Source organism: Megascapheus bottae, chromosome 3, assembly GCF_031878675.1.
Source record: "Megascapheus bottae isolate mThoBot1 chromosome 3, mThoBot2.hap1, whole genome shotgun sequence".
In the NCBI taxonomy this organism is placed as follows: Eukaryota; Metazoa; Chordata; class Mammalia; order Rodentia; family Geomyidae; genus Megascapheus; species Megascapheus bottae.
In genome coordinates this window covers 29,141,493-29,164,141 of record NC_143511.1, presented here as the reverse complement: position 1 = coordinate 29,164,141, position 22,649 = coordinate 29,141,493, and the positions used below count along the sequence as shown (strand labels likewise).

Here is a 22,649-nt window from a genome sequence, read left to right as displayed (position 1 = left end):
GGTCCTTGGTAGCTGATCTGCATGTGTCTCAGTAGTTACAGCTTGGGTTGGCCTAGAGTCATACCTACTTAAAACCTGTCTCTTTGCTTGTAGCAACACTTGGCTCATTTCAGCTTCAGACTGTCCCATCTTTCAGTTAAGTATGTGGGATCCCTGATTCTAAGAGCCACTGCCTGCAGTCTGGCTAGGGAACAGCTACTAGCTCATCATGAAAAAGATACATGTCGGGGTCTCTAATCTGCAGGATGGGGTTTGTTAAAGTTGTCAAGAATAGGGCCTACTTTAAGAGATATCAGGTGAAATTTAGAAGACACTGAGAGGCAAAACTAACTACTATGCTAGGTAATGTTTGGTGATTCAAAACAAAAATAAGTACAACACACCCAAATACAGGATAATAGTTTATGTAACCAACAGAGATATTGTCAGATTGTTTATGCACACATAGAAGGAGACACAATGGTCTGTGCAGCATATGCGCACAAACTACCCATGTACTGTGTGAAAGTAGGCCTCACCAATTATGTGACTGTTTATTGCATTGGCCTGCTGCTGCCCCGCAGGCTTCTCGATAGGTTTGGGATGGACAGGAGCTACGAAGGCCAAGTGGAGGTGACAGGTGATGAGTACGACCTGGAGACTATTGACGGAAAACCTGGTGCCTTCACCTGCTATTTGGATGCAGGCCTTGCCAGAACTACCCCTGGCAGTAAAGTCTTTGGTGCCCTGAAGGGAGCTGTGGATGGAGGTTTCTCTATCCCTCACAGTACCAAGTGATTCCCTCGTTATGATTCTGAAAGCAAGGAGTTCAATGCAGAAGTACATTGGAAGCACGTCATGGGTCAGAATGGTGCAAATTCGATGCGTTACCTAATGGAAGAGGATGAAGATTCGTACAAGAAGCAGTTCTCACAGTACATAAAGAACAATGTAACTCCAGACATGATGGAGGAGATGTACAAGAAGGAGCATGTTGCTATAAGCGAGAACCCAGTCTATGTGAAGAAGCCCTAGAGAGAAATGAAGAAGAGGTGGAATCGTCCCGAGATGTCCCATGTGCAGACATGGGTAGCTCAGAAGAGGCCAAGCTTCTCCAGAGCTCAAGAGCGGGCTGCTGAGAGTTAAACCAAGTGATTTTCTATGAAGATTTGTTTCAAAAAGACAAGAAACTTATTGATAAGCGGGGAAAAAAAAGGTGCATGTCAAAGAACCAGGCTTTGCTTTCCCTTCAGGGAATTTCACAAGTATTTTTACTTGGTTTCAGTTAGTGGTTATCTGTTAGTTGCAGCAAGCAGCGTGCAAATGAGAGTCATGATGGCAAAAATAAGAACCACTGGACACTAGTGGCTCACATCTGTAATACAAACTACTCTACAAGCTGAGATCTGAGGATCCTAGTTCAAAGCCAGCTTAGGAAGACTAATCTGAGAGATGCTTATCTCCAATAAACCTGCAAAAAGCAAGAAAATGAGATATGGCTCAAGTGATAGAACTTCAGCCTGGACTGAAAAAGCCACATGAGAACTCACATCCCTGAATATTGGCACATACACACACACACACACACACACACACACACACACACACACACACACACAGATTTTTCTCATTACTTCAATCCATACAGTCCTGGCTCTGCACACTCTGTAGGTGTACAAATTTGCCTTAAAAAACCCTACTAGCCCAACAGCAAGGCTCTAGTTTCAGTGATCTAGTAGATTAACTCTGAGTAACAGTACAAACTCAGATCTCAATGTAAGTAAATAACACACTTGGCCTCATGATTAGTGACTGTGTTCACTTTCTGGGATTGGTGTGACAAAGTACAAGCTCTGGGTTATTGCTTAAAACAACAAGATTTACTGTCTCACTGCAATGAAGGCTACAAGTGCCAAGCGAAGCCGTTGGCAGCTTCATCTTCTCTGGGGACTCTAAGGAGAACTTTCTCCTCTTTTCCTTGCTGTTTGTGTTTGCAGAAATCTTTGATTTTTTCAGATGTTGCCCTTCAATCACGTGGCTCTTTCCCTAATGTGTCCTTATCTCATCTTTCTTCTCTGTGTGTCTGTGTCTCTGTCCAGATTTTCTCTTTTTGTAAGGACACCAGACCAGAGTTTTAAGATCCTCGTCCAATGCCCTCATTTTAAGATAATGTAGATCTTGGCTTCACACACACACACACACACACACACACACACACACACACACACAGCCACATTTTTGGAGATTAGAATATCAGATATGTCTTTAGTGGGTATGGAAGGTAAACGTTAGTTCAGCCTATGTCAAATGGATTGTTTAGGTCATTTTATATAATTTCAGATAGCACAAGCATTTTTACAACACAGAGAGAAGTATGTTTTTATCTAGTAATAAGGGAGCAAAAGAAATGACTTTGAAAGACTAAAGTTCTATCTAGGGAAACTAATTTAATAAGACAACACAACTTGGTAATTTAGCCACCGTTCAACTACAATTCCTGTTCAGTAAACTTTCTCTTTTGTAGCTCAAAAGGATGATTCAGTTCCTGTAGTGAAAAATAATCATGTTATTTCTTGCCTGGCCCTTGAAACTGAGCTATACTATAGCATCCAGTCCTGACAAGTCTCTCTTCTCTATTAATCAGTAGCGTCCAAAGAAGCCAAAGATAAATCTCTCCTGTCTTCCTTAGAAATGTAAATGTGTTGCACCTGTAGCCAGATTGCTTGCCTTGCTAAAAAGTCAGCCTAACAATGAAACCAATGATTAATTTCCATCTTCTCCTCAATTAGTAGATATATCAATCTTAGTAGGTTAGAATGTACCTCCCGGGAAACAAAAGGCAAAAAAGACTTTTCAAAGTAGAAAGAAAAAGAAGGGATTTGATGTTCAGAGAGAAATTGCTTAGTGTCATTAGGCTATCTGTCTTTGATAGTTGGAGCTTATAAAAGGAAGGTTCTATCTCATAGCGATGAGGGAAACACATGTTCTAAATTTACTAATTATATTTTTAAGGAATAGCTCCCAAGTCTTTGAGAAAGGCATTTCTGGATAACAGAAGATTTCCAGAGAATGGATCTATAGTTATTTTCTAAATAAGTGCTCATAAAATAAAATAAGAGCAGGATGTAGAAACAGCAGGTCTATCTTTGTGACTGTTGTTCTTAATGTACTAAGTGCAGTTATTTATTTTCTCTTTTTTTTTCCCCTTATGGGTAATCACATGTGGTTACTGTATCTGACTTTGTTACCTGGAATATTGTATATACATTTATTTATTTATTTACTTATTTATTTGAAATAGGGAAGGGAAGGGGGAAAATGATTGATCGGGGTGGAGAGAGGGAAAGGGAGACAAAAATATGAGAAGGGGTATCAATGTTCAAGAAGTAATGTACCCACTACCTGATGAATATAACTGTAACCCTTCTATACATTACCCCAACAATTAAAAAAAAAGACCAGAAACTGTTGACTCATGCCTAAAATCCTAGCTACAGAAGAAGCTGAGATTGAAGACTCATGATTCAAAGCCAACCCAAACAGGACAGTCCATGTGACTCTTATCTCCAATGAACCAGCATAAAAGCTGGAAGTGGAGCAGTGGCTCAAGTGGTTGAGATTCAGCCTTGAGGAAAAAATTCAAGGCTCAGGTCCAGAGTTCAAGCCCCAGGACAGGCACAACCTCTTGGGCCCCCACCAAAAAAAAAAAAATTAGGAGACTAGAGACAAGTTTTTCCTTTGACAAACTCATTGAGCAACAGTACACTTTGCCAGGAAAGCACATCAAGGAAAAAAAGGCATCCAAGGAGCAGGGCCTGAGCTACTAGAGACCACATGAGAATTCGCTCAGATCCATGTGTGTTGGGGGACATATGGATAAACTCTGTAGTGCTGAGTGAGACTTTGAAACTTTCTATATACCAACATACTGATTTCCAGGAGTTCTTGTAGGATGTGAGTTTAATGTTGATACCAGTCTTATTTGTAGATTGTCCAAAGACATAAGGTATGGGGTAGGGGTCTGGCCCTGCTGATACAACGATAGACCTGCTGTTTTTACATCCTGGTCTTATTTTATGAGCACTTATTTAGAAAATAACTATAGATCCGTTCTCTGGAAATCTTCTGTTATCCAGAAATGCCTTTCTCAAAGACCTGAGAGCTATTCCTTAAAAATATAATTAGTAAATATAAAATAGACAGAGAAAACATTCTGTCTCAATATCTGACGTGATTATGAGAAGCAAAGTACATAAGGAGATGAGTTTTCTTAAACCCTTAGAAAGAGCTGAGAACTATAATCCTAGCTACTCAAGAGGCTGAGAGCTTAGGATTGCAGTTCAAAGCTATCCTGGACAGAAAGGTATATGGGACTCATTTCCAGTTAACCACCAAAGGCTGGAAGTAGTGGTGTGACTCAAGCAGTAGAGTGCTATAGTGCCTTAAATTTAAAAAGCTAAAGGACAGCACCCGGGCGCTGAGTTCAAGCCCAAGTACTGGTACAGTCTTGCCCGAGTGGTTGGCAGGGAGGCTCTGAATTCCCTCTTAGAGAAGTTGTTTGGGAAAGCTTACAATGATAACTCTTTCCTCTGCCCTTTGAATTGTATGTCTGCAACTCAGAATTGTCTCTGCAAAGCCTGACCAGCAGAGTCTTGAGAGGAAAACATCCCAGAAGATAGCCTTGTTCTGGCTCCCAAAACCTTGAAAGGGGGGGGGGGGGGGACCTGGCTCTTCTTGCCATCTTTCTCTAAGCTTGCCTCGCAGTCAAAACCAACCGTAGACTTCTTCCAAATCCAGTAAAATCTCATCATCGTGAAGGTCACACACTGCATCAGAGGAAGGTTTAAATGCAGCAAGTTTGATGGGACAGTTTCCTGATAACAGCTGGGCTTTATGACGTAGATAATTATGCAATAAAACTATGGGATGGCAGATTAGAGTTTCATTATCTATGACACCCACTCTTCTCTCATAACTCATCCCAATGGATTCTAGAACATTTAAAGACAAAGGCCAAATAGTAAGTCAAGTACGCCTTTATCTTCTCAATATTAATTTTTAGGTAAAGGGAGAAGCAGTGTGTCTTGTTCTACAGGATTCCAACTGAAAGGTGATGTGGCCCACGCTGTCACCTGCCTATGTCACAAACACCATGGGATGGTCTATGGTTGATCTGGCTCGAAATCACACCACTGGAAGGGAAGGAGGGCAGGAGAGAGGGAAGCGGGGAGAGAGGAAGGGGGAGAGAGGAAAGGAGGAATGAGGAGGAGGGGAAGAGGGAGGGAGAAGGAGATGGAGAAGGGGAGGGAGAAAAAAGAAGAAAGGAAGAGGGAAGGAGGGCATGAGGGAAGGAAGGAAGGGAGAAGAGAAGGGAGGAGGGGGAGAGGGGGGAGAGGGAAAGATCCATGAGGAAGGAGGGGAAGAGGGAGGGAAGAGATGAAGGGAGGAGGAGAAAAAAGAAAAAATGAGGGAGGAAGGGAAGAAGGGAGGACACAATTGAAAATCATCTAATATTTCAAGATAGGTGGATTCTGGAGAGAGACAGGGAAAAGAACTTTGTTCAAGCTTTTTAAGAGGGAGAGAGTGATAATAGATAGATGATAGATAGATAGATAGATAGATAGATAGATATGCTTGAATAGATTCTTTATGTTCCCATAGCCAGTCCTGTATTTTACAAATATATAACCACATATAAAATTGTCTATAATACTTCCTTTGTACCCCAATACTAGTGAGTGGCTCACACTTGTAACCCTAGCTATTCAGAAGCCTAAGATTGGGAGAATCAACTTATCAGATATAATTTTATGTTTATATTGTCAAATTTTATACAATTTTATACATATAAATTATATGTTTTGTTTTTCTGGTCCTGGCGCTTGAACGCCAGGGCATGGGTGCTGTCTCTGAGCTCCTCTGTGCTCAAGGCTAGTGCTCTACCACTTGAGCCACAGTGCCTGGGCTGACTTTGAACCATGATCCTCAGATCTCAGCCTCCTGAGTAGTTGGGATTGCAGGTATGAGCCACCAGTAGCCAGCTGAGCTCTGTTTTTTTAAAACAATAACTAAGACAGTGCTTTTTAGGCTGATTTTCATCAGAGAATCACAATGAAGTGTTGTTAAATATATATCTACATACACACATGTATTTTATATGGAGGATATTTATGAATCTTAATATCTGTAAATTATATATAAAATTTTAAAATATGTACATATTTAGGAGGGTGCCAGTCCTAGGACTTGAGCTCAGGGACTGTTCTTGTGCTTTTTTGCTCAAGGCTAGCATTCTACCATTTGAGACACAGCACCACTTTTAGATTTTTACTGGTTAGAGTCTCACAGACTTTCTTGCCTGAGATGACTTCACACTGAGATGCCCAGATCTCAGCCTCCTGATTAGCTAGGATAAAAGGCATGAGCCACCAGCACCTAGCCACAGATGCAAATGGCATGATTTGTAGTATGGCAATATATAATTTTCCTAAGAACCAAAGGCATAAATTAGTAATTTTCTCTCTAGTATGTTTAAAATCATGCCACTTAAAAATGTATTATACATTTTAAAACACATTGCTGAAAGGCATACAATCTAAAATAGCAGGCATTTAAAAATCTACAAGAATATGGTAGTTCCTGCAAATTGCTCTCTTTTTTTGTTTGCTTTTTGAATCAAGGTGGTCTTATGGTGCCAAAGCTGATCTTGAACTTGGGATCTTACTGCCTTCTCCAATGCATGCTTTTAAATTATGTGTATAATTATATAATATAGAATCCTCTTTCAAGCACATCACCAAAAATAACTACTTAGTGCTCTTTTCACTAAGTCCTGATTAAGTCAGAACAGAGTTTTCTGTGCTGCCATCAGCATCCCTTATGTGAGTTTATCCTCATTTTAATCTAGTAACTGTCTCTTTCATTCAACATCTTTTTTCATTTGTTTTACTGAATGAGTTGAAAGTAGTCGATTTCTCTTTGCCCCTGTATGTCTCAAGGCTTTGATTCCTTCCATACTGCATTAATATTTAAGTTTATAGTTGCAAAGCAATTTACACTTACAACCTTGAAGATTTCTTTGTTTTATAACATTCCACCCAAATGATAGAAAACCAGATCATCCATAAAGGAAACAAATTGATTTCAGTTGGCCTCAGGCTTTCCAAGCACAATGTTAAAGACAAGAACCCCATAAAGTGATATTTTTCAAGAGTTGAAAGGAAATAAATATTGATCTTTAAATTATTAGCGGCCAGAAATCTTTAAAGATGCTATCAGACTATGAAGATTCAAAAGTTTTTAATTCTCATAAATCCCTTCGAAAACATTTTTAAAGGAAATATACCAGTAGAAAAATTTTTAAAAATAAACCTAGAAATAAAGTATTCAACTTGTGGAAATAAAGATAGGCATTTATTGTACCCCAAAACTACATGAACGTACAGCACATCAAAAACAACTCTGAGGAAAATAGGAAATAGCCTCTTGGAGTAAGGGCTGTTCTGTGATAGGGAAAAAAAGAAAAGAGCCACAGGTGGCCAGAGACCATCAGAAATCTCCTTTGGTTTTCTGAGATGATGGTAACATTTACACATAGGGGAATCTGAGATAACATAAGAAAAAGTAACACCATTACAATATACCTTTTGTGTGTCCCAGTACCAAGTCTTGTACCTTACTTATGGCTGGTGCTCTACCACTTGAGCCATACCTTCAGTCTAGTTTTATGGCTGGCTAATTAGATATGGAGTCTCTTGGACTTTTCTGCCCGGGGTGACTTTTGTTAGGAACAGAAATCTATTTTCCTCTTCATTACCAAGCAGGATCTGTGTGATCACAGACAGGAGTCTTAACAAGGCAGAAGGGTTAGTTCTTGGGTTTCTTATTCCTAATGCTTTACCCAGCCCCTGTCCATTTCCTTATTGACCTCAGGATTCAGGCTCATAGTTTAGACACACAGGCAACCAGAGATCCCTTGTGTGAGTGAAGACACATCGGCCTCAGGACATCACCTAGGTAAGTTAAGACCAAGAAATCCAAACTTGTAGCTGAAATATGTTTCATTATCTTCCTTTGAAAGGAAAGATTCTTATTGATTTCTCCTTTCAACTTCCACTCTTTTGGTCTAGAGTTGTTCTTTTCTTCGAATACTTATAACATTTTCTGACTATCTTTTTTATCACTAAGTAAGAAAAATTTAAGGTAGAAGGTAGTCTCACTCAGTTTTGCTATTAAGATTTGTAGCAGTCCCTTGATATGCAGGGTACAACACAAGAACCAAGCAAGAACACTCTGATGATTAGAGTTTCAGAGGACATCATCCTTATCCATTTTTCAAACTACTGTTCCATTAGATTTGTGAAGGGGTCATTTATCCACAAGCTTTCAGCCAGTTTATTTGCTAGGGTGGTCAGTCCATCTAGGGTAGCGTTATTCAGAATGAAGGCACAACACTGGCCTCCTGTCATTACAGTCTCCCTCTTTTACTTCCAAATAGCATAACTAGGCCTAAGTGATTATCCCAACTCAAAAGACTTGTGGCTCTCATTGTTCAGCCATTTTCTTAATCGCATCTCCTACTATAGTTGGTTATAGCAAATGTAATTGATCCTATCAGCCTTCTCAACACTTATTAATGGTAAACTCCTTCACACCAGAACAAGCCTGGCTCAAAGCTAGTAGATGTTTCATTTCTGGCCTACAAACTTGTTAAATCTAAGTGTGTATTAGAATCCAAAGATTCCATTGCAATTGATCAGGAGGGTGACATACAGTGGCCCCTAATACTGGCTTTTTGTCAAGTGATTTCACTGAAGTGTAATGAGTCTCCAAATAACAGAATCGAATCTTCTTTGTTTCTTTTTCTCTTTGGTCCATGCATGATCATTCCAATATTCTCTCTGCTGTCTAGATGAATTTTTTCCTTTTTCTCCCCACTCCTATTTTCTAAAGAGGGGTCCTTTCCTCTTGTTAGCAGTTTTCTGACTTCTACTCAATCCTTCTCTATCAACAATGTCTTAAACCTTTCCAATGTGCTCAATCTCCCAAAGAAATACCCTTTACTCACAGCCAACCTCCAAGAAAGGCAGTAATAAAGACACTCCTTTCTACCTTAGTTCCTGCATGGAGTTGCCTGGTTCCTGGAAGCTTTTTGCTTGGCCACTGCTATTCATTGCTCTAACTTTCTGTCCCCTTTGACTGAAGCTGCAGCTGAGGGAAATCAGTTAGCCAGAGGGGCTCTGCAATGATCAGCAGGAAACATCACCCCTCATGGAAATTTCCCCCTCGCTTCACAGTCACAGCTAGATATGGAGTGCACCCTTAAATCAAGAATAGAAATCCATTTTCGTTCTGCATTACCAAGCTTATAGTCACCAACAAGAGTTTTAGCAAGAGAATTCTTAATATTTCTCCAGATGGGTATACTCTCGGCCGGCACTGAGAAGGCAAGCACGCTAGACGGGCTGTCTGCCTGATTTCCAACACCTAATGCTGTTCCCACCTCTGGTACATTATACTGCCCTGTTCGCCTCAAGTTACCAGCTCTCAGTTTTGACAGACAAATTACAGAAGATCACAAAGGTGAATGAAGCTGCACAAACTTCCAGAAGTCATCTAGGTGAGTTAAGACTAAGAAAATGAGACTTACAGCTGGAATAGTTATGGTATCTGCCTTTGAAAGAAAAGATTCCTGTAATTTCCTCCTTTTATTTTGAACTATAATCCCCTAGGTCTAACTCCTATATAGTTAGGATAGTAAGCATAAGCCACCAGTATCTGGTGACATCACAAAATTTCAGAAGTTAAAATTCCAAACAAAGTTTTCATCTATGAAGTAAGAGTTGCTATAAGAGAGGAAAGGGAACTAAGAAAGTATGGGAAACGGAGAAGAAAATAGAGAGGAGAGAAATAAATCATAGTAGAACAATAATTAGGAACATCAAAGGTGAGGGTTTTTTGGTAAGATAGTGTAGTGTGTGTGTGTGTGTGTGTGTGTGTGTGTGTGTGTGTGTGTGTGTGTGTGTGTGTGTGTACTCCAGTTCTTAGGCTTAAACTGAAGGCCTGGGCACTGCCCCTGAATATTTTTGAAGGATAGTGCTCTACCATTTGAGCCACAGCTCCTCTTGTGGCTTTTTGGTGGTTAGTTAGAGATAAAAGTCTCACGGTTTCCTGTCTGGGCTCTTTGAACCTCAGTCCTCAGATCTCAGCCCCCTAAATGGCTAGGACTATAGGTGTGAGCCACTCGTACCTGGAAGATAAGATTTTTAAATGTCAAAAAAAAATCTAACAGACACATTGGAAATACTGCCAAGGAGAAAATAGAAGAAATGAATAACAATGGAAAGCATCAGAGTCTAGATACAAGGGTAAATTCAAGAAGCTATGACACTAAAAACATACATATGCCCAGGAGTGAAGGAACTAAATGTATAAAGCAAGTATTCACAGATCTACATGGAAGAAACAGCAATAGAATTAATAGTCGAGGATTTCAATAAATGGATAGGCCATGCAGCAGGCTTAAATTACACTGTAGATCCGACCTAGAAAACCAGACCACTCAACAGCAGCTAAATATACAAATTCATCTCAACATACACAGAATATTTTTCCAAGATAGTACATGTAACAAACTTTTGAACACTGAAATATGATTATGTATCTGGTCCTTACAATTTAGGTTTAAAACTAGAAAGCAATGGAGAAAAAATTCGGTGGGGGGGAGGGTAAAGGGTACCAAGACATGTGAAAGGGTATCAATGTATGTGAATTAATGCACCTTCTATATGGCAAATATCATGTAACTCTTTTATTAATTACAATAAAAATATAAAAAAAGAAAAAATTCACAAATGGAAATTAAACACACTCCTGAATTATCATGGAACCAAAAAAGAATCTAAAAGCAAATAAAGTATCCCATGACATAAATATGGAAATACAATATGCTAAAATGTATGAAATTCAGCAAAAGTAGTTCAAAAAGAAAAGTTTAGATAAATGTCTTCATGAGTTAAAGGACCTCAAATAGATGCCTGAACTTTACACCTACAGGAAATAGAAGTGGGGAAAAGGATATTCGAGGGCTAAAAATGAGTTTACCTCAAGGCAAGATGTTCAATGGACAAAAGGAATTGGGTAGTGGATGAGTTCCAGGGAGAATAAATAGAAAATGCACTACATTCTGCCTTGGACAGATTGGTGGGTGGAAGTAGGGATGTGCTGGGATGCAAGGTGGGGGAAGGGCCCCTGACTCGACCCCTCCACCTCACAAGGATCCTTTGTGATGAGAGGCCTCTGTGATGCAGGCTTGAGCCCACAGCCTGCTGGCAAAGGACATCTGTAAAGCTCAGGTTGCCTGAGAGCAACAGCGCAATTCAGACAATGGAGAATCCTCTCTTCAATCTGAAAAGCAGCAGTGCCCAATGGCTGAGCCCCAACTCCACAACCATGGTATTGGATATGATCCTTGCCTTCATGTGTGGAGTGGGGCTTTTCCTCCTGCTACTGCCTTTCCTTGACCGAAACCCATCTTTACCACGACCTGAGAAAAAAAAGAAGCAGAGGAAGGTAAGTATCTTTCAATCCAGACTCTTACAAAATATCTTCTTTCCTTCCTTCTTTCCCTCCTTCCTTCCTTTCTTCCTTCCTTTTCTCTCTTTCATTCTCTCTCTTTACACACACACACACACACACACTCTCTCTTTCAAATCAAATAGATGAGTGACTGAAAGGGAAATCCTAGGTAAGAAATGGAGGTGGGGGGGGGTCGGTATCTTCTCCTGGCACTAGCAGGACGGGGCAGGGTGAGGATGGCACCAGGTCATTCTCTAAGTTCATGGACCATCTGTGTGGAGTGCTTTAGATTCCAAGGAGGGTGGGAAAGGTGTATGAACTTTCCCACACCTTTGCTCATCTTTGGGCTGCTTTGAGGCCTGTGCTGAATTCCTGGGATTCACTAGAGCCTGGACTCATCCATGGGCAGGCACCAGCAGAGGTCCCAGACTATGGTTGTGAGTAGAGGCACAGTGACTAAGGGTGTCCAGGATGGAGCACACAGAGGAAATCCCTTTTTTTAGAAAAAGGCCTGTAATCCTAGCTTACTCAGGAGAATGAGATCTGAGTATCACAATTCAAAGCCAGCCAGTGTATTAAAGTCCATGAGATTCTTTTCTCCAATTAACCACCAGAAAAACAGAAGTAGAGCTGTGGCTCACGTGGTAGAGTACTAGCCTTCAGCAGAAAAAGCTCAGGGACAACGCCAATGCTCAGAATTCAAGCCCCAGGACTAATAAAAAGAGGGGGGGGAAAAGAAGGGAAGGAGGGAGGGAGGAAATATGAGAAATTGAGAAAGAAAAAGAAAAAGAGAGGGGGAAAGGAAAGGAAAGGAAAGGAAAGAAAGGAAAGGAAAGGAAAGGAAAGGAAAGGAAAGGAAAGGAAAGGAAAGGAAAGGAAAGGAAAGGAAAGGAAAGGAAGTTAGACACTGGTAGCTCAGACTCGTAGCCTAGCTACTTGGGAGGGAGAGATCTAAGGATCACAGTTTGAAGCCAACCTAGGCAGGAAAGTCTGTGCGACCCTTACCTTCAAAAAACTACTTGGAAAAAAGCCAGAAATGTATGTATGTATGTATAATGTTTCTCTTATTTTGCCAGTCCTGGGTCTTGAACTCAGGGCCTGGTGCTGTCCCTGAGCTGCTTTTGCTCAACCACTTGCACCACAGTTCTACATTCAGCTTTTTCTGAGCAGTTTATTGGAGATGAGTCTCATGGACTTTTCTGCTGGGCCAGGTTTCAAAAAGTGAGTAAAAGGGAAGAAAAAAACAAATCCCATTCATTCAATATAGAATGTCATGTTCAGGAACAATGCCTGCCCCTTGGCTAGAGAGAAGAGACTGAGAATTGAACTCAACCTATTATCTTCTTGTTTCACAGTATCATCTGCAGATATGGGGATGGAAAAAAAGCAGGAAAAAAAGTATCCCTCCAAAAGGTAAGGCTATGCCATTCATTCCTGAGGCTCAGAATTAATACTGGTCCTATGGGCCAGAGGAAGGTCCCTGTTTCTCAGGGTGTAGCTACTGGGGCCTGAGGGAAAGGGTCCTGGGAAGGAAATTGGAACTAGGGACATTTCCCATGTCCTGTGTTCCAGAACTGGATTTGTTCTGCAGGGGACGGTGTGGGATATGGTAGAACAATCGTGTCTGACTTTAGAGGACTGCTGTGGACAGGCTGTTGTACTTGAATAAGACTCATGTTTTCTCAGATGATCCCAGCCTTTCTTCTACAGCACAGCTGTAAGGACCCTGGAGAACGGATGGATATGGAACCCATTTGTAAATAACAACCCATCCTATACTTTGCAATCTCTGTCAGCCAGAGTTCTTATAACCTGAGCTTTGGTGCCTGGGTTGCACAGTTAAATCTCACAGGGTCTCTTCTACACAGACGTCCCATTCAGATTCCACTAGTCTCCCATCTCTCTCTTCACTACCATAATCCAGTCTCCTTATTTCTAGCATCTAGAGAACACATGAAGGAGATAAAGGAAAAAGAACAAAATGGCTCACGTTTAGAACAAATGAGCCCAGAACACCACTCGGACTCTGTAAGGGATCTATCAGAGCCACCAAGTGCAGAACAGGATGAAAAAACCCCACAACATGTGAGCCCAGAACACCATTCTAATCCTGTAGGGGATCCTTTAGAGCCACCAAGTGCAGAACAGGATAAGAAAGCCCCACAGCTCATGAGCTCAGAACATCACTCCAATCCTATAAGGGATCCATTAGAGCCACCAAGTGCAGGACAGGAAGACAAAACCCCACAATCCTTCTGGAGCATGAAAGATAAAGCAGAACATCTACTCGGTCCACAGCAACCATCTTTACCCAAAATCATGGAAGACGATTTCCAGAAGAAATATAACCAGCTTTTCTGGGGTCCCCCCTCTCTACATAGTGAATCCTTGGTGGCCACAGCCTGGATTCCCCAGAATTCTCCTCTACAGTCTCCATTCTTCCTATTCAATGGAACATCAATTCAAGATAAACTATCTCCACTGCTTTCCCAGGTCCATCCCCTCTCCCACCTGGAGTCCCAGTCCCCACCCTTGATTCTGCCTATCTCCCAATTCCAGCCCTCACCTCTGGGTCATTTCCGTCAATCCTCTCTCCCTTCCCTGCCTTCTGCTCTACACGGCCTTAGGGACTATGGCACCTCTTTTTCTGTAACCAAAAATAAAATCCATTTTTTCAGTCCCACTGAAATTCATTACCCAGAAAAGTCCTTGGTGAGAAGACAAATGGAACCTGAGTGGGATTTCCCCCCAGTGGTCCAGGTGTCTCAGGAATCCAACCTTTCCCAAGAAAGCTGGGCAGTCTCTATCCTGCCTGATAATTTGCCCATTAGCCCTGAGCTCCGAGGGAAACTGGAACAACACATTCAGAAGTGGCTCTTTCAACACCAATCGAACCGGCACCCCAGGCTCCAAGAATCCCTGGAACTGATGGATTTTCAAGAGGAGTTAGCCAGAACATGTTCCGACAGCACCAAGCCTGGCCCTTCTCAGTCCTCCCTGTCGGCCAGTGAATACTGCAAGGATGGACAGAAGGTGAGGTTCTATTTAGACAGGGAGATCAGCAAGAACTTGGGGCTTATTCTAGGAAGAGCCCCGAAACACCCATCCACGGAGGTGGAAAATGTCCCAGTGAAAATTACAAAGGTGAACTCTGAAGAGTTTCTGAAGAAGAAGAATTTATCTTTCAAGAATGACTCCATTAAACACGTATCAAGATGCGGCGACAAGAATCTACAAAATGATTTCAAATCTCATTTGACTGTGAAGTCAGGGCCTGAGTGTAAAGCTCGTGAGTGTGAAGGCATGCCCCAACCCTGGCTTCCTGCTCTGCCTATGCCCAACACCCCCGGGCAGACCGATAGTCTGGAATTTTCAAAGAGTACGGAAAGCTGTGAGATCACCTCCCGAAAGCTTTCCTTCATCGACATATGTACTCATCAGGTCCTGGAGGCCCATATTATAAAGCTCTGGGTGAAACACCGGTGGGGCTTGCCCCTCAAGGCCCTCAAACCCATTAATGTCTTTAAGTTGAAAAAGACTCACCTTTTAGACCCCCCACACTATGCCAGTTCCTCCTCCACCACCTGTGTATCTAGGACAAGCTCAAAAGTTCAGGTTGCCAAATTCCTGGGAAAACCACCCCAGGCAAGCTCGAGAGAGAAGATGATAACTAATGAATGTGTTCCCCCCCAAATGAATCTCCTTGCCCCCTCCCCCTCATGCAAGGAGACTGAAAGACCCTGCAAAAGAATTCCATATGATGATGCCTATGGCTCTTCCAAGCCCAGACCAACCAAAGCGGTTCCCACCAGCAGCCATGTGAGCAGAAGCTGCCCAAGCAAGATCGTTCTGGGGACGGGAAGAGATGGCCTAGAGGTACCCACAAGATCTGTGACCCATGATCTAAGAAAGCCATGCTTTCAGAAAGAAGTCACAAGTGAGTTTCAACACAAACAGAGAAATGCGGTGAACCAGGCCCCAGCCTGCGCCACTAGTGTCACCCTTCCACTATGCAAGCCCAGGGACACGCCTGTCGTTACAAATTATTTGGCTTCCCACATGACGGGTGACATGACGGTCGAAGCACCCTGTAATTTGGGTCAACATCAGCCCCATGTCACAAAATGTCAGGAAACATGGAGAAATCAAAACAAAATGTACGCCCTTAATTACAAGGGGGAAGACTATAGGAGACTGACCCCAAGAAATCATGAAAAAACAGCTGAAGAAATGAAGATTCACTCCAAACTCACTCCAGCCAAGAGAACAGAAGAAGTTCCAGAAAATAAAGCCCCCACTTCAGCTCCTCAGGAAAACCCCTTCCAAAAATTCATGAGACGCATTTTTCACTGGATGTTACCCAAGAAAACAATCATGGCAGAAGCAGAAACCCTAAAAAATGACAAGCCTAAGTGTGCCCCCGTCCAGAGCCAAGGAAAAGGGAAAGCCGGAACGCCTGTGGACAGAAACATGGCGGAGGCACAGAAACTCATGACAGCAGTTGGACAGATAGTAGAAAAGAAAATGATGCTTCATCAGAAACTTTGCACCTTGAAATCAAACCAGCACAAAGAATACCCCCGAGGTCCCAACTTTCACATTCCCTCTTACCAGAGACCGCTCCACTGCTTGGATCAGAGAATGGCCAGTGCAGCCGCCACCAAGTATCAGAGGGGTCCTACCCAGGACAGGAAGCTCAAAACCAAGCCGTCCCTGAAGAGTGTCCGATTCAATGAACAGCGTGCCATCCAACACTCCCCCTACACACTCCCCAAGAAGACTGTGTCACCGCCGAGTGCCTCCCTGCAAGGGCCAAGAGTGGCAGGGCCCTCAAACCGTCAACAACACTGCCCAAGGCATTGTCACCTCCGGAGAGGTGTCTTGCCTCCATCAGAAAACACTTCTCCAGTCTTTTCTAGTAGGAAAACATGTCCCAAAGAAAAAATGTGATGCGTGGAAGAAAAAAATACTCCACTTGCTAGCAAATCCAGTTAACGTAAACCCAATAAACATATTCTTTTCCCCTCACAAATGTAATGATCTGTGTCTTACATGGTTGGTGGGGGCTTTAGCTTCTAGAAGGGTGGGGAGGGGAGGCTCGACAAGTTGACTTACAAACCAATCTCTACCCAGACATGTTTCATTGAACCATGCATTCATGAATAATGTCCGATATCATCCTGATGGTCCTGGTGTCTGAACTCAGGGCCTGGGCACTGTCACTAAGTATTTTCACTCAAGGCTAGCACTCTACCACTTTGAGCTACAGCCCTACTCTGGTTTTCTGGTGACGAATTGGAGTCTCGCGGACTTTTCTGGCCTGACTGGCTTCAAATCCTGATCCTCAGATCTCAGCCTCCTGAGTGGCTACAAGTATATATAACCACAGGAATCCAGCCAAAACCACCTCCCACCATCCCCAGAACTTGGGCTTTAACTCAGGGCCTCTCACCTTCCTTGGCTTTTTTTTTTCTTTTTAAATCACTGCTTGGTTCTGTGATTTGAGCCACACCTGTACTTCTGGCTTTTTGCTGGTTAACTTTAGAGTTGCAGACTTTTCCACCCATAGTGGCTTTGAACTGTGATCCTCAAATCAGATTTCAGATTCCTAAGTAACTAGGATTACAAGTGTGAGCCACCAGCACCAATCTTCAAACAAAACTCTAAAACCCAATAAGGGAATCCAGTGAAATCTCTACCCTAGGAAATGGTTGGACCCACCCTCCCACTACTTTCTCTCTACCTGAAGCAACTCTAGGGACCAGATTTACAGAGTCAGAGTCAACAAGCGTCACGTGTCACAAAGTAGGTACAAGTATGACTGGGATGATGCAGGGGGCTGAGTTGAGGGGGGGCCTTTTTTCTTGGCTCTCTTGGTGGGAAAAAATATTCCTGATCCTTGGAGTGCCTTCTGTCCAGTGAAAGCTAGAATACAGATAGGTCCCCTTGGTTTAACACAATGAAAAACTCAGAGTGGCTGCCCCATTCTGACACCATTCAGGACAGACTGGGGAACAGGGAGGCCACTGAGACTGGGGACAGGGAGGCCACTGAGGGTCATCTTCCAGAACGAATGTTTAAACCATCCTGTCCACAGGTCCATGACCCTGGTCTAGCTCTCATCTGACTCACCCCCAGGGAGAGACCCTGGGTGAGTAGAACAGGCAGGAAACTGTATGTGTGAAATAATCTGATGGCCAGGCATTGGGGCCTGAGGGTAAAATGTGGGAGAAGAACTGAAAAAGGTTAGAAACGAAGGAAGGAGGGCCCATAAATGGTATCATGTGTCTGTTCTCTACAAGTTTAGTGAAGAAGGAGATACTGAGACCCTCTCCTGGGCTCACCCCAGACTCCCACCTGCTTCAGAACCCAGACCTGGAGAAACCTTTAGTTCAGATGCAGAAGGACAGGCTAGAGAGGCAGCAAAACAAAATCAGAGTTGTTTCCTTGCAATGCTGGGTATTCAACTCAGGTGTCCATGATCTGACAATGGGAACGGGCCCTGCGTGGATTGGCATCAGGGACTGGATTGGCGCTGGGCTAGGAGGGATGAGATGGGCACAGGCCCCTGGTGCTGGGATACCAGAGCCAGGTCATATTTCTAGGATCCTGATTGTCAGAACTGGCAGGAGTGGCTGGGGCCTAGAGCAAGGAGGTACTCCAGGCTTTGGGGACATCATGAGAAGATAGTCAGAGGCCATGTTGTGCCCAGATGCTGCTGGTCTCTGAGGAGTTCTGGAAGGTAGGGATGCTGGACATAGAGCCATGGCACCTGCCGGGAAAAGCACCATGAACAGGCTACTCTGATGGACCAGTCAAAAACAGGAAGGACAAAGTCCCTTTGGCTTAGAGTAAGAGCAACAGTTGAAGAGAGCCACCGACACCTCTGAGAGGAAACCTCCCAGAGATTTCATGCAGAGATCTCTCAAAGTCCCCCAGGATTTCCACAGGAACCTCACATAGCTCTGAGACCTCATGTCCTACCCTCACATTTTGCATAGTTGTGTGTCATAAAAACTTTCTTACAGAGATCAGACTACCCTCCCACAGTCCTCAAACTAGACCCTTCACGGCCATATTCCAATAGACTTACCATAGAGACCTCATGAGAAAAATGACCGGAGAGATCTCTTCATACACACCTCAAGGCAGAGATCTTGCACAGAGATCTTGGCCAGAGGACCCCCCCACACACACACACACTTTCCACTTCCCCCACAGAGATCCCTACAGACCCCTTCTACAGAGATGGCATGCTACCACCACGACTCCCGCATAGAATGTTGGCAGAGAGTTTTAACCCAAAAGTTCTCTCACAGATGAGAGACTTCCCCTACAATTGCATCCAGAGACTTCTCAGATTGCCTGCTGCTTGGTGGCTATCACAAAAGACACCTTCCCACAGAGATTTCATGGAGACCTGCACACAGAACTTGCATGGAAACCTCCTGGAAAGCTCTAAGGATGTCCTCTTCATACAGTTCTTCAGGAGCCTGAGGGACCTTGCAGTGGAGATGAAACCATTTAGCAAGCTGGCACCTTGGGTGAGATGCCATGAGTTATGCCTTCCCAAGCCCTGCAGTACCCAGACATTGTCAGCCATGCACCAAAAATGGGATTCTCTGCTTGGGAAAAGTTTAAGGAAAGGGTAAGACAACACTCACTAGATCTGATTATAACCCCATCAGGATTCCTATATGTCTTCGGAAAATTTTCTGATCTATTTTATTTCTACTTGTCTATGCTAATCTGTAGACATGGAAATGTTCAGAGAATCCATTGTAAAAAAGATAGGGGATTTAAAAGCCAAACTCATTGCCAGGCAAAAGTGGTTCACACCTATGATCTTAGCTACTCAAGAAGATGAGATCTGAGAATTCCCAGTTCAAAACTGACTGGGCAGAGACATCCATGAGATTCATAGCCCCACTTTTTTTACAAAAAGAAAAAAAAGATAAAGGAAAGATGGAAAGAGGGACAGCGGGAGAGGAGAGAGGGAAGGAGGGCGGGAGGGAGGAAGGAAGGAGAAAAGTCAGAAGTGGAGCTATGGCTCAAATGGTAGAGCACTATCCTTGAGCAAAAAGCTCAGGAATAGCACCCAAACCTTGAGTTCAAACCACAGGACTAGTACAAGAAAAAAAGGGGGAAAAAAAGCAGAACTTACCTGAGATAAGTTCATTTTCTGCTGTCCTTGAAAAAAAATGCAGAAAATTGTGAGGGTGCTACGAAGGACAAAGAAAGAAAAACAGTTATGAGAGAACTGACTGTCTCATAGCTCCTATATCACCTACCTAAAAAATCACATCAGCCAGATAAAACGTTTCCTAATGGGAAATATCCCTTTCACTCTGAAAAGGGACAAGACAGATCATAGAGAGATAGCAGCAAAGCTATTTGTCTTATCTCTGATATGATTGTGTAGGCTTACATTTTCACTAAATATGATAAATTGTTTTTCCGTCAATTAATTTTTTTGAAAAACCATAATAAACCAGAGAATTTGTTAAATTGTTTTGTTTTTTTTAAGTCTGCCTTCATTAAAAACTGTCACACACACACACACACACACACACACACACACACACACACACACACGCACAGGTCAATTTACTAAGCAAGTTCTTATTGCCTTACTATCTTTACTCCATGACTTAGAATTTCCATAGAAAGCTCTAGTGGGACATCTTGGGCAAGAAATACTTTTGAAAATCTTTCTCTTCTATGGCTGGGAGTTTGGCCTAGTGGTAGAGTACTTGCCTAGTACACACAAAGACCTGGGTTCAATTCCTTGGTACCACATACATAGAAAAAGCCAGAAGTGGTGCTGTTGCTCAAGTGGTAGAGTGCTAGCTCTGAGAAAGTCCAAGCACAGTGCTTAGGCCCTGAGTTCAAGCCCCAGAACTGGCAAAAGAAAATCTTTCTCTTACAAACAATCTTTCGAATCTGGGTATGGTGGCTTATTCCTATAATCCTAGCCTCACAGAGAGCATAACTGAGAAGGGCTCAATCCATGCCAGCTGGACATGAGACAAGACCGTAATGACCTAAGAAAAAGGGCTGGGATCATGGCTCAAGTAGTAGAATACATGCCTACCAAAAACAAGGCCCTGAGTTCAAACCCCATTACTGAAAAAAAAAAATCGGGGCTGGGAGGTTCGATTCCTCAGTACCACATACATAGCAAAAGCCAGAAATGGTGCGGTGGCTCAGGGTAGAATTCTAGCCTTGAGGAAAGCCCAAGGACAGTGCTCAGGCTCTGAGCTCAAGCCCAGTACTGGGGGAAAAAAATCACACAGATAGACAGACTTGCCCTATGTAAATGAACAGTACTCTGCTTAGTTCCTGTTTCTGCCTTGGATAATTGTACAAAAGTCATTCATTTTAGGCTGAATAGTTTTGAGCTTCCAACACAGAAAACTCTACTACTATTTTTGTTATTTTCTGTATTCAGGAAAGCGAATGCATTAGCTGAATTCAACAACTGCCTGTGACGACAAGACATAGTGTATTATGAGAATACCTCAAAATCTGGAAAAAAGGAAGAGACAAGGAAGGAAATGTATTGCGTAGAGCCAGCAACACTCCAGTAAACTGCCTTTTATGGGCAGTCCCCATTCCTTTCAACCTTCTGCAAGCTGCTTCATCATGATGGCTTCTGGGCCAGATGACATTACTACTAGCTTTGACTCAGGCTATAAGAAAATCCAAGAACTTCCTCTTAGCCATGTGTGGTACAGTCAGGCTGCAGAGCAAAACTGCGCCTCAAGAAAGGGGTCTTGGTGTGGGGGAGGGAGATCATGGCCTGTCCTTTTCTAGAATCTTCGGCTTCTGCTGTGAATATGTCAGAAGGGCTAGCACAGATTTCCTGTCATAAATTTCCTGCTTTGCTTCAGAATGTGTGGGACCTGGGCCAAGAGACAAATTCACATTCTTTGAAATGTTCATCTAATACCCCAAACCTGACTCTTGAAACTCACTGCAGCTATTAGCCAAATACCCTGAAGTTTGTCGGAGCCCTAAGCCTTATTATTTTTGAATGTACTGAGTGAAACAAAATACACAACTAAAATCAGTATTGCCTCGTTTGTTACTGAACACTTGGAAGCTGCATTTGTCTTTTGCATGTTTTCTTACATACAGAATGCCACAAAAGTTAGCAAACCATGCCCATCGTTTACACTACCGTGGTTATTGCAGACAATATATCAATGCCTGTGGGTTTTGTTTTTGTGCAGGTCCTGGGGCTCTCCACTTCCAGGCTTTTATTTTGTTGTTGTTTGGTGGGGTGGGGGGATGTTTTTGTTGTTTTGATGGTTGATTGGAGGTAAGAGTCTCAGGGACTTTCCAGATCTGGCTGGCTTTGAATTGCAATCCTCAAATCTTAGCCTCATGAGTAGGTGTGATTACAGGTGTGATCACCTGAGCCTGGCTCATAGATAGATAGATAGATAGATAGATAGATAGATACAGATATATGCATATATACATGTGTGTATATATACATAACATACACATACATACATACATACATGGCAATACTTATTCTCAGGACCACAGCAGGAGACACCCGTGACCCCTTCGATCTATTATCGCAGTTACCAATGGGCTTCCTATCCCCCCCCCTGCAGGCACTGCGCCTTGGCATCTCAGGGAGGGGGAGAGGCCCCCCACACATGCCCACCTGTCCCGAGGTCTCCTGGCCGTGGAGAGCACTGCCAACGATGCTCCCAACTCAGGGCCACAGCCTCTTATTGAGACTTTTTGCTCACCCTTTTTGCTTCCACCCTCCCATTACTCGCACAGCCCAGCAGAAGTTACAGTGGGCGGTTACAGTACACCGAAAGTCGGGGCCCGAAAACTACAATTCCCATGAACCCCTGCGACACGCGGAAGTCGTTTCTCTGCTTCCGTTGTGGATGAGAAGTGAAAGCTTGACCTTCAGGCTTTGGGCCCATCTGAAAACAGACAGATTGACAGGAATATGACAGACAGGACCGAAGAATTACGAATGGAAATGACTGTTATTCGGTGTGATAAGATCCTAGATGATGTAGGAAATAGTGGTTCTTCTTTTGGAAAGATAAACATGTAAG

The 22,649-nt window shown here is 43.0% G+C and overlaps 1 protein-coding gene, 1 long non-coding RNA gene and 1 pseudogene across 5 annotated transcripts; 2 read left to right on the top strand and 1 right to left on the bottom strand.

Annotated features, from left to right (window-relative positions):
• The first annotated feature begins 245 nt into the window (after positions 1 to 245).
• Positions 246 to 1,125, top strand: LOC150065124 (large ribosomal subunit protein uL18 pseudogene; annotated as a pseudogene).
• A 3,853-nt stretch (positions 1,126 to 4,978) lies between these two features.
• On the top strand, positions 4,979 to 16,574 carry LOC150065123 (spermatogenesis-associated protein 31-like). Of its 4 annotated transcripts, none has more exons than XM_090329728.1 (4): positions 4,979 to 4,999; positions 11,289 to 11,550; positions 12,912 to 12,969; positions 13,496 to 16,574. In XM_090329728.1, the coding sequence occupies exons 2-4, from the start codon at positions 11,365 to 11,367 to the stop codon at positions 16,504 to 16,506; spliced, it is 3,255 nt and encodes a 1,084-aa protein (XP_090185854.1). In that variant the 5' UTR covers positions 4,979 to 4,999; positions 11,289 to 11,364; the 3' UTR covers positions 16,507 to 16,574. The 4 variants fall into 4 exon arrangements, with proteins under 4 accessions (XP_090185854.1, XP_090185853.1, XP_090185851.1 ...); XM_090329727.1 differs by lacking the exon at positions 4,979 to 4,999 and adding an exon at positions 5,064 to 5,089; XM_090329725.1 differs by lacking the exon at positions 4,979 to 4,999 and adding an exon at positions 7,912 to 7,995.
• Positions 11,474 to 22,397, bottom strand: LOC150065122 (uncharacterized). The gene is made up of 3 exons (XR_016534902.1): positions 22,238 to 22,397; positions 19,721 to 19,778; positions 11,474 to 11,524 (listed from the first exon to the last, which is right to left on the bottom strand). It is a non-coding gene; the product is annotated as an uncharacterized LOC150065122 (long non-coding RNA).
• Between the last annotated feature and the right edge of the window lie 252 nt (positions 22,398 to 22,649).